Source organism: Berghia stephanieae, chromosome 3 (assembly GCF_034508935.2).
Source record: "Berghia stephanieae isolate SIO BIC M18660-M18661 chromosome 3, UCSD_Bste_1.3, whole genome shotgun sequence".
Taxonomy (NCBI): Eukaryota; Metazoa; Mollusca; class Gastropoda; order Nudibranchia; family Aeolidiidae; genus Berghia; species Berghia stephanieae.
The window spans coordinates 40,428,834-40,441,509 of record NC_088362.1 but is presented as its reverse complement, the minus strand read 5'-3'; the positions used below and the strand labels follow the sequence as shown (position 1 = coordinate 40,441,509).

At 34.9% G+C, this 12,676-nt stretch overlaps 1 protein-coding gene across 3 annotated transcripts in view; it reads left to right on the top strand.

The window, feature by feature from the left end:
- The window catches only part of LOC144967733 (protein C-mannosyl-transferase DPY19L3-like), a 45,975-nt gene that overhangs the window by 10,328 nt on the left and 22,971 nt on the right, over positions 1-12,676 (top strand). For 2 of the 3 annotated variants that reach the window (XM_078905312.1, XM_078905310.1), the window contains exons 2-4: positions 7,507-7,932; positions 8,893-8,983; positions 10,073-10,194. In XM_078905312.1, the coding sequence (XP_078761438.1) occupies positions 7,594-7,932; positions 8,893-8,983; positions 10,073-10,194 (552 nt within the window). In that variant the 5' untranslated portion in view covers positions 7,507-7,593. Of the gene's footprint in view, positions 1-3,572; positions 3,714-7,506; positions 7,933-8,892; positions 8,984-10,072; positions 10,195-12,676 lie in introns of those variants that run through there. The other variant, XM_078905311.1, reaches the window with a different exon arrangement.

Below are 12,676 nucleotides of genomic sequence, written 5' to 3'. Positions count from 1 at the left end.
CTGCCACGGGAACACTGTCGATTTGTTTTATAAATAATAATAATAATAATAATAATAATAATAATAATAATAATAATAATAATAATAATAATGATAATGATAATGATAATGATAATGATAATGAATAATAATAATAATAATAATAATAATAATAATAATAATAATAATAATAATAATAATAATAATAATAATAATAATAATAACAAATCTTTATTGTCCACAAAATGGAAAATTTTCCGTGGTCTACGTTGCTTTTAAACTTAAATCGGATTGCAAATGTATTGATGTTATGCGTATTGGAAAAATACTCACGACATCTCCATCGGGGTATAACATATTAACACACAAAACTGCAAACGCGAACGTTCATTGTCTGATTGATATAACTTAGTGATAAGTTAATTGCCTCTCTCTCTCTCTCTCTCTCTCTCTCTCTCTCCTCTCTCTCTCTCTCTCTCTCTCTCTCTCTCTCTCTCTCTCTCCTCTCCTCTCTCTCTCTCTCTCTCTCTCTCTCTCTCTCTCTCTCTCTCTCTCTCTAGACATGTTAAATTATTATAGCTATTGCTACATATGATGCGAATATCTTGGACGGTTATTGATGTTATGAGTTTAGGTAAAATGCTCACAACATCCACCAGTCGGAAATAACGTACCGTCACACAAAACTACGAGTAACCTTGAACGTTAAAAGTCTGATTGATATAATTTAGTGAGAACTAATTACCAAAATGACTGCCTTAATACAATAACAAAGAGTGGAATGATGTCAATTTCGTTCCTTCAACAGTCTAATTGATATAATTTAGTGAGAAGTAATCACTATTGTGCGCAAGACGAAAGATAGAATAACAGACAGTAACTGGGATCGGTTCTGTCGGCCACATAGCCTCACTATTAATTAAAATTTATTTCTAATTTCACCAATTTTTGGAGTAAACACACACGTTCTTAGTATCAAACCTATTGTAAATTTGACGCTGATCACGAATCCGACGTGAAAACAGCGAAAATCCGAAAAAAATTGTCCACTTTTTTATACTGCCACGCCCCTGATCGCCGATCGCCTCAAAAAAATATCTCCCCTTGTGTGGGCAAAAATCATATGCGATAAACGCAGGGATCGGGTCACATCGACGAGGTCATCCGTACCGCGATCAGCGGATGTCAGCGTCTATGGGGGGCTTAAGCTATGCAAGGCCCTAGGTCGAAGCTAGGTTTGAACGTTTGCCACGAAACAAAATCTTCTCTTGGCTGGTTCGAATTGTAGGACCTAGGCTACCGTCTTATGATTTCAAAGCTTTCGGCTACCTTTTAGGCCTAATAATCTAAGACATGAATAATCCTTAATAGAACGGAGTAGGCTTTCATTTCTTCAAATGAGAATGCAGGGGATGATAGGCAATGCTTTGCGTTTGGTGATTAAATTCGTGTATCTCATCATTTTGCCAATTTTCGAGATATGAGTGTTGATGCAATTATCTTATAAGTATCTAGATAACACATTCTCTTTCATCAAACATGATTAATAGTTTGCTTATTGAAAAATAAGATCACATAACTATTTTAGTGAAGGGCGTATAGGCATATTCTTAGGATTACTACTGGAGCGAGGATTGATTATGTTTATTGACATTAGATGTTTATTTATTTAGATTAGGAAATAAGATGCCATCACTCTGAAACCAAAAGATAAATAATTACACAAGGTATGTACTATCTAGTCCTCCGAAAAGATGGTTTTACACTTCCAATGAGATCGGAACCAGTTTTTGACATCACACTTTTGTTCCCTATTGCGTTCTGTTAAAAAAAAACCAAAAAAAAAAAAAAAATCAAACTTGAACGTTTATTAGCGCAATGTTCACTACACGTGCTCAAAGCGCTTTACAAATGGACCCTGCTAACAGCAACATGTAGAACGAGACATGATGCCTGTTAGGCGATATTACAATTTTTGTTAAAAGACAGAGACAACGCTGTTAACGGCAAGGTACTCATTTTACACCTGAGTACGGCGAGAGAATGTGAGTAAAGAGTCTTTTTCAAAGACTCAACTATGCGCCTAGCGAGGCTCGAACCCAGGACCTTCCGATCCAAAAGCGAGTGTCATACCACAAGACCTGCAAGCGTGTCGCGTCAGATCAATCGCATACAAATGAAAAATTATGTGTAACCTTAAACGTTTATAATCTGTTTGATTCTGGGTGGGGATCCTGACCTCCCATAGTGGGCAGGAAGGTACATGCTGTGTCTTCTATCCCCCCATACCCGTTTCCCAATTGTTTCCTGTCATTGTCTTGGAATGAGATTACTTAGTTTTGTCCTGATCCTTGCCGGAGCTGGGAGGGAAACAGTCGAATGTATAGTTATAGTTTTGGGAGATGATATTTTTTTCCTTGTAAATCATCTCTCTATTATGCATTGTATTATGTTGAGTTTACATATTATATTAAATGATTGGTAAACATTTGAGTGTATTCCTCTTAGATGGGACCTGTGCTTGTGTCTGGATGAGGCTTTTAGGTGATCTCAAACTAAGTGCATTGGTGGTCTGCTCTTGGAATCTACATCTGATCCCTATTTGTTCCCAGTTCCCCTATGTCTTACTTTTTCTTGGGTGCTTTTACTTTTATTGTAATTCTATAACTTTTTACTATCCCATTTTCTTCCTTTTTACTGGCGCTGATATAACCTAAATGTGTTGCAAGCGCCGTAAAACCCTTAAAAACAAACAAACAATCTGTTTGATTGATATAATTTTGCGAGATTTAATCACCCAATTGACGGTCTGAAAACAGTAATAAAGAGCAGTGACGCAAACTTAATTACATATTTGTAAGCAACCATCTATGTTTGTCCGAGTGAATAATATGAGCGTGTGTGTCACTAATCTCGGGTTTTGATATAATAATATAGTCAAAAAATCGAATAATTAATTAGAACGAGGTCAAAGGCTATAGTACACCTACTAAACTCTTTATAAAAGTTTATCTATTCATTGTAGAAAAAAAAAATCAAACCATTTCAGTGAAGTTCCATATGAATGCCTCGGCGGCGCTTGACTAAAGACTTTGCTCGTCCTACTTTCTTTCTTTCATTAAAAAAAAAAAGAAAAAAAGATACAGTATCAAAGATATGGAGGCTTCATCGATGCTGCTCTCTTTATGAGCACGATTAGCACTGCGGTTGTATTCAAATAAATTATACGGCCTAGATTATATTGAGATTTAATGTTAAAGCACGAAAAAGTAAACTCGAACCCAACCGTAGCCGTCGTATCACCATGAGCATCTGAAATGGTGTCCATGTATGAAAAATTGCCAATCAAAGCACTACCATGATTAAAATGCGATTTTAAAAAAAAATCCTCCCTCTCCCCCCCCCCCCCACAAATGGGGGTTTAAAAATGGGTGGTGATTCTTTTCTTCTACCTTTTTCTTTGAGCCTTGACTAGCGCCGTTTCAAGTGCATGGTTAATCCGTGGAAATGCCATCTATAATTTATTTAAATATCAATAGATCGATTTTGTTATTATCGATTCATGAATTAGTGTAGTCTACTGCCACAACTGCAACACTTTTCATGACCACCTTTCAATGGAACCGTTCAAGGGCCCTTTTATGACAAGTTGCCCTTTTAAATCCAACCGACCGGTAGCCTACGACCTGGTTTTGTATTTGTACAAGAGCACGTATAATCTTTCTCGCTGATATGTAAGTTTAATGTAAAAAGTTTATTACCCTGAATGGGACGACACATTACTGACCAATTCCATCTTGTGTCTGGATTCTGGAATTTTGAATTTTGTTTCCTGTCACTCTCTCACTCTGCTTCTGCTGTCACTGTCAGTCTGTTAGGATCTTTAGTTTTTATGCCGTGTCGCCAGACTCAAGACGTCAGCAATGTGTTCGTGTCAAGCCGACCATTTTTTATCTCGACTCTCTTCTAGTTTAGATTGTTTTGAATTTTGACTGTTGAAATAAATTTTGAAATAATTTTATTTTCAACAGTTCATAAAGTAAAGGGGAAAAAAATCCCACTTTTGATGAATTTGATCGTCCAAAGTAGTGAGGGGAAAGGGGCGGGGGGAGGGGGGGGGGGGTGTTCTCTGCTAGATCGTCTGGTCATAGTTCTTGTATGAGAATGAGTTATTTAAAAAAAATATTTATGGCTTGATATAATTATACAATTGAGTAGGAATCCAGGCACACAAATATTCGGCCTCATACTTCATACTCATTTTCTATTCTAAAGATTCTCTTATGTAATTAATCTAAATTTTGATGTCTTGCTTGACCAGAACCTTGCTACTACTACTACTACTACTACTACTACTACTACTACTACTACTACTACTACTACTACTACTACTACTACTACTACGCAGCCTTAGTTTATTAAATTATTATTTATAAATGAAATATAAAAGTAAGCCGAGCTTCATCATTACAAGTTTTGAAGCATTTAAGATCTGGATTCTGTTACTGTTAGATTAGACATGTTAAATGTTAGATAATCACACTATATATCTTGTTAGATTTAGTTTAGTTATCAGTTGGTCAACCTGTTTCAATGTCAGCTCTAATTTGAAGAATAAAAATAAAAGATGAAAATGGTACCTACAGTCTTTTTCTCATTGACACTAGACACATTATTCCATTTTCTTTAACTATAAATTAATGAAATTATTGATGTCGATCAGTCAAAGGTATAATACACTTGTCCACAGTTTTTAGGTGGTAAATAGAATCAGCTGTTAAAAAAAATCTTATTCGTTACCACACATAAGATTTTTTTTAAACAGCTGATTCTATTTACCACGCAGTTCTTGGCGGTCTCTGATAACAGATTTGACTTAACTCACTCAACCCTAACACCGATCATATCTGTAGTTTACCGGGTTACTTTTACCCCATGCCTATCAAGTACCTTTTTCTGAGACAAATTATAGGCGTAGTAGTAGTATCAAAGCTAATGTTTTTAGTTTTTACATGTTAATGAGAGTTGAATATGCACATGCTCATTTTTAATACATATTTTCCTGTTTTGAAAAGTAGCGAAAATCTCTAGGATTGAGTGAGTAATACCAAATGAAGTATTTTTCACTTTACTTTATACCTAAATTTGTTTTCAGAATTTCATTTATCACTCAATTGTGTGTTTACACTGACAGTCCCATCTCAACAGGAGTGGTTCAGATATGTATTAATTTCCTGTCAAGCTGTTGCCTTGATATTGATTTCTTGTCAATGGTATTGTAAATGTTTTGGACACTTTAGTGTAATAGGATTAAAGATGACGGCGTGCTATGAAATCTACTTGCAACAATTATGTTTCAACATGATAAACCACCAAGGTGGAGTAATCCTTTTACCTATTGTTATAATGTAGTGAACTAAAGATGTAGTTTATTATCTTATACGAAGGTGAAAGAGAAAGAAATTTTGATATCCTTTGATACCAGCCTTTATGTTTTTAATATATGTATATTTTGCATACGATGTGTAGGATGTTCTCATGTAAAGTGTATATAGTAGAAATTTTAAGAAGTAATTCTTTTATTGTAGCCAAATAGCCAATCTGATCTACATCAAGTCAGGCATCGGCACTAAGGGCAACCAATCTCACATTGATGTGTCCAGCAAAGTTGTTGTTAATGACAATGCATATAAACACTGTTTCCTTAAAGGGATGTCACTTATGATAAAGACAGTCCTGTATCTTTCAAGTAGTCCTGTTAATGGCCATTTGATTAGACACAGCTGTAACGTTCACCGTCCCCCCCCCCTCCCCCAATCCTGCCTAGTAGAATTACGAAATTTTGGCTCTAATTTGTGATGCCAGACTACATGATTTTAATGCTTTTGAAGTGTTATTTGATCCTTGTGTGGGTAAAGCGTTTATTTTTAAAGTTATTGGTAGTGACAATCCTTATATCTCCCAAAAATTACGAATTTTTAGATTTTCAAGTAGGCAACTCTGCCTCTCTCACCCTGAAGAAAGTCAGTTGCTTGATTTTTATCACTTAAAATTTATTTTAAAATGGTTATATAATTTGTTGCTTTTTTTTTTCCTTGTGAAATAAGAATTTAAAAAAAAACCTTATCTTCTTATTAATAGAATGAAATTGATGTCACTCAGGTCTTTGTTGTTGTTTTTTGAAATCTATGTTTATGAGTAATTCTCACTAAACTGTATTAACCAGATTATATATGTTAAAGATTACTCATAGTTTTTTGTATTGGTCTGTTATATTTCCAGATGGCAATGTTTTGAGTTTCTTAGCCAAGCGCACAGCATCTATAATTATTAGATTTTTTTGCATTGCATAAATAATTCAGCTTAAGCACCTTACTTTGAATTAATCATTGTAACTATGAACCACAAGCAGATGAGCTGAACGACAGCTTGAACAGTAAATCAATTCTTTGGTTTGAATTAAAAGCTTGAAGGTTAGAGGATTCACAAACTTTAATCTCTTCACACAGCCTGATGTTTTCATTTTGACGTTAATACAGATTATGACAAGTAGCTGTTATACCTCAGTAGTGGTAACTTTGTGTAATTGGTTGTCTGCAATGTTTATCATCTGTTCAAAAAGCCCGAGAAATCCACCTTTTGCTTAAACCAATCTTTTCTATTTATATTTCAATGCTCATCTACACAGAAATATGAATATATTTTAACCTAATGTAAAAAATAAAACCTGGAGAATTTATTTAGTGCAAAATATCCACCAAATGTGCTCAAAGCGCTTTACAAGGGATCCCTAGACAACTGCAACACTTAAAATGTGGGACGAGACATAATGTCTGTTAGGCAATATTACTGTTTTTGCGGACAGAGACAGTGCTGTTAACAGTTCTCATTTTACACCCGAGTACAGTGAGAGAATGTGAGTAAAAAGCCTTTACCAAGGACTCAACTATGCACTGATCAAGGCTTGAACTCAGGACCTTCTGATCCCAAAGCAAGTGTCATACCACTAGACCACATAGCCGCACACAAACTAGTCATCACATAAATTATAAAGTGTATTGAGCATTGTGAAATGTAGAAATAACATAAAAGTGCATGTTTGATACTTATTTTGATATGGATTTACTGGATTTACTACTTTTTCTTTAATATGTTGCTTTTAAGAAAGAGTTGCATTTATCTAAATTGTTATTACAAGACTATGGTTGTACCAGGTGTCAAAGGGATATTAAAGGATTAAAAAAAGCTAAACCATTTAGTAATTCTTTTTTCACTCCCCCACATACTTAACCCCCTCCCCCCCTCCCCCCTCCCCCACACTCTTCTCCCTCGGTTTACGCACGTATTCTCAAACTTCCTAACCCCTCAAGTGTACTGTGAATTTTGGTTTGTTTTGTATTTGTGCTGTTTGACTTTTCATATTTTAAATTCTATTTTGATATATATTTTAGCTTTCTCAAGGTGTTTATTTTAACTTTTTGTATTTTTTTTCAATTTAAAGTAATTTGTATCTTTTCATATTCACAGATGATTGTTTCCAATATTTAAAAAGGAACAAGTATGAACCTTTGGCAAACTGGAATTTGAATTAGAAAGTAACCATTATCAAAACTAATGATGCCAGCCAAAAAACCCCATTCAGCGAGCAAGTCAGATGCAAAGAAACGAAACAATTTCACACAAGCTTCAAATGGATCGACGCCAAGCTCAAAGTCTGATACAAATCACAGTCTCACTCATAGTCAGGAGGCAGACATTCATCCCAGGAAGAAAAGGTTGAATGGCCACTCATCACCCAAAAAGGCAAAATCTACTGCTGACACTTCACTGATGACTAAATTGTTCCCTTTTAATGTCCTATTGGGCCTTGGAGCTATGTGTGTAGCTGGTGTTATGCATCAGCGCTTTGTCTACCAGATGCATGAGAACACTATGTGGTTTACTAATATTAAGGTGAGTAATTTATAACTAACTGAATGAATTTGAATATTTAGTTATTTCCTTGGATTAATAATGGCTTGTTTATTCACCTCACAGGCGCCTAGCAGAACCTGTCCATTTCAAACAGTGCAAGTCACCTGTAAGGTTTACTTTTTGTACTAGCTTTCTTGCAATATCTGTCAATGCCTTATGCCAAGAACCTGTTCACACCTGAGTCGAATGAGATAATGTGTATAAATTGCCTTTTGTAAGGACACAAAGCCGCTTCAGATGTTTTGATCACACTGACTGCACTCAACAAAGGTTGACTTTTGTTAGGAAATGAGTCACCATTCTCCTGAGCTGCCAAGATCAATATGATATATATATTATTTGTATTGTTAGTCTCCTCAAAGTCTCCTCCTCACTCCTATTCCTCCTCTTCCTTCACCTTTTTTCTTTACGTGAGTGTGGGGTGTGTATGTTTATGTGTCCACAATACTATAATTGTATTTTATATCTGCATGAATGTGAACCCAAATGAATTTTCATTTCTTTTGACATTAAAGCTCTATTATTCTCCTTCATCTTGTTGTTGTTGTTGTTGTTATTCTCTCTTTTCTTCTTTCTTTTCTTTTTTCGTTTCTTTTGTTTTCTTCTTCTTTTCTTCTTCTTCTTCTTCTCTTCTTCTTCTTCTTCTCTTCTTCTTCTTCTTCTTCTTCTTCTTCTTCTCTCTTCTTCTTCTTCTTTTCTTCTTCTTCTTCTTCTTCTTCTTCTTCTTTTCTTCTTTCTTCTCTCTCTCTCCTCCTCCTCCTTCTCTCTTCTTCTTCTTCTTCTTCTTCTTCTTCTTCGACTTCTACTTCCAATTTTAATCAGACAAATTTGGAAAGAAATTGAAATATGGCTCTATTTTGGCTCACCTCACTTGGTGGGCTTTTGGATTGCTTTGAAATGTTCCATAAGTTTGATTATTTACTCTATTTCAATCTGCAGGAAGTTGAGAGGGAAATTTCATTCCGTACAGAAGCTGGTCTTTATTACTCTTATTTCAAGCAATTAGTCCATTCCCCATCTTTCGCCCAAGGTATGCCAAATCATGTTAATTTTGTCACTTAATCGTCCCTCTCTTATTCTTATTTTTTTTTTTTTAATTTAAAGATTTTTATTGGATGCTTGAAATTAATTAAACAGAGCTGCGATTCAACCCCATTTCTCTGGGGAAATATGGAGTGGATTCATTACTGTTGCCCGGTACTTGCTACTTCGTGTTGAAAAAATAACCTGTGTTGCTAAGTAGCGCAATATTCACTAAACATACTCAAAGCACTTTACAAGGGGTCATCAGTCAAACTGCAACACTTATCATGTAGGAGGTATCATGATGCCTATTAGATGATAGTACAATTTCTTTTTTCTGACATAGAGACAACACTGTTAACGGCTAGGCACTCATTTTACACCTGATTACAGTGAGAGAATGTGAGTAAAGAGCCTTGTCTAAGGATTCAACTATGCGCCGCTCAGAGCGGGACTCAAACCAAGGACCTTTTGATTTGAATACAAGTATCGTAACACAAGACCACATGGCCGCACACGACCCTTCTTTCCTTGGAATTCTAATTTGATTTGGCCGCAGAGAAAGTGACTGCCAGATGTTTAAGATTTGCTATTTGTAATGTGCTAATAGTAGTAGTGTTTTGTTTATAAAACATTGTGGCTGTGAATCACTGGATAGTGGCTTGGTTGCTCAGCATTACAGTGTCTTGTCTTGTTACAAAAATAAGGCAATGTAAAGCATGGTTGGTGGCCTGATCGGTGATAGTGATCATACTTACCCGATGTTGTGTCATTCCACTGTCTCTGGTCCCAATAGCTCCCATAGCAATTACAGAGTGGCAAATTTTATATGCTTTTTTTTTTTTTTAACCTTTATATGGTATTCTGCTTTCTGCCCAAATATTCTTTTATTTCTAAATCAAATCCTTGTAGTTATGTTGTCCCTGCATTTTACCTATTTTATAATTATATATGATTTGATAGTATAATTAATACGTTTTGAATTTAATATTTTTTATCCCCCCCCCCCCTTCCTTTCTTTTTGACTAGTTAAGTGATTTGACACCCTTTTGTTGTTGTCAAGTTGGACTTTATTTGTTTTTTTTTTGTTTATCAGGTGTACAAGATCTGACAAGAGACAACCAGACAGAACACCCTGACACCATCAATGTGTTAGCCAGAATGAACATTTACCAGGAAGTCATACTGGCAGGAATTCATCGGTTGTTTAGTGTTGAGGTAAGATCATCACTGAACCCTCTCTTTACCATATAAAGGAAAATCATCACATTTGTAACAATAAAATGAACGTTTTTCTTATTCAGATTTGTTTTCTACATCATAAAATTTGAAGAAAAATCTTTGTTTTAGCTATAAGAACTTAGTGTTGTCCTTAAAGCTGGTTTTACTGAAGAAATTATGTATATATAGCGGCCAACAGTCCTGGTAAAATCGGGACTGTCCCAATTTAGCCATCTGGAGAACAATTTAAACATTCTTTTTTTGGAACTGGATTGATGTATAGAAAGGAAATGACCCTTTCATGTTCCAGGATTATGCTTTTTTTCACAAGCAAATTAAAACAATGAACAGAACAAGCTTTAAATTTAGATTATATTATATGATAGTCCAACATACTGCTGATTTTGGTCTTGACAGTGTTTTGTGTTAGAGTGTCCGGTGTTAGCTCTTTGAGAAGTTGGCTGCTATGTGTATCTTATGAACTTAATGCTTTTGAATTGAGTGTAAAAAAATAAATAAATTTTGTTTTGATTTAATTATCGCATTTTTATGGAATAATCTTGAAAATAATCAGTAAGGAGAGAGTTAGATTCGTAAAAATAAAGATGAGAAAATGGAGAAGTGGGAAGGGAGAGGAAAGGCTTGGGTTGCTAACACAGTCAGAGAATCATTCCATATTTGGATTCTTTGGTCTTTAACTTTAATTCTGTTTGAATTTTTCCTTCTAAGTACTTAGTACTAATCTAATTACCATTATATTGTGGTCTAGCTATGGAGATTTAGCCAGTTATAATCCAAACACTTATCGCAACTACTTCATGGTGGTTGTTTCTTTTTATGTAGTCCGCCTATTACACCATTTAGATCTTATTTCTTTATCTCATAAAGAGTCGTTTACAGGGTTGTCTTAGTTGGGTTTTGGTGACACATTTTTTTTGTAACTTTTGTTTAATTTTAATAACATTTGTAAAATATGAACAAGTATATTTTATCAATTAACATCTTATCCCTTCTTCCCCTGTCCAATGCAGAGCTTTTACCAAACGAGTGAAATATGAAAGTAATTGGATGTATGCATTTTGAATTTGGAAGACACAAAATCTTCTCTCCTGATTGTCAAGTTTCGATTAGACTCAAAATTTATAACTGAAACCTAAAATTTAACTGTAAACATCATGTACACCCATTCGTTATACCATTTTGAGACGATTGGTGACCAGAGCTGTCAACTTGAAATTTTTAAAATTCGTTGTATCCAAGGGGAAAAAATGAAAAGTCACTATAAATAACTTTACAAATCAATAACTTGCCATCACCATGATCCACAAATGATTCAAAGTCTCGAATATCGGATCTAAGAAACAATATTTTCCTTTTCAACTAGATTTATTGAGTCAAAGAGGCGAATGCAGTTCTGTAGCTGGAGCAAATAAATTTGTAATCCTACAAATTTTTTTTGTAGTACCAGGCAGGTCTGTTGATGACATATTATGTGTTCTGGAGTTAATGAATAGATAACATACCAATTCCTGCTTTAAAATTATTAAAAAAAAATTTCATTTCATTGCATTGAAATATGGAGCCGGCTTAAATGTCTGTGACTTTGTGAATGAAAAATAATGAGAATAGTGATAAATGATACTTGTTGAGCACTTTCCATGAACTAAACATCTCAAAGCGCTTTACAGATAATGAATTACGTTTCATACAGAGGTAGTAGTCAAAATTAAACATGGAAACAAAATACATACTACCAAAATAATAGTATACAAACATGACAGTCAACATTGTGTAAAACGAATTGTGAAAAAGTGGGTCTTTGAAGCAAATTTAAAGGTTCAGATGTTCTCGATTTCTCTAATGGATTGTCATAGAGTATTTCTAATGGATTGCCGTAGGGTATTTCTCTAATGGATTGCCGTAGGGTATTTCTAATGGATTGCCATAGGGTATTTCTCTAATGGATTGCGGTAGGGTATTTCTAATGGATTGCCGTAGCGTATTTCTCTAATGGATTGCCGTAGGGTATTTCTAATGGATTGCCATAGAGTATTTCTCTAATGGATTGCAGTAGGGTATTTCTAATGGATTGCCATAGGGTATTTCTCTAATGGATTGCTGTAGCGTATTTGTAATGGATTGCCATAGGGTATTTCTAATGGATTGCTGTAGGGTATTTCTAATGGATTGCCGTAGGGTATTTCTCTAATGGATTGCCGTAGGGTATTTCTAATGGATTGCCGTAGCGTATTTCTAATGGATTGACGTAGGGTATTTCTAATGGATTGTCGTAGGGTATTTCTAATGGATTGCCGTAGGGTATTTCTAATGGATTGCCGTAAAGTATTTCTCTAATGGATTGCCGTAGGGTATTTCTAATGGATTGCCATAGGGTATTTCTCTAATGGATTGCCGTAGGGTATTTCTAATGGATTGCCATAGGGTATTTCTCTAATGGATTGCCGTAGGGTATTTCTAA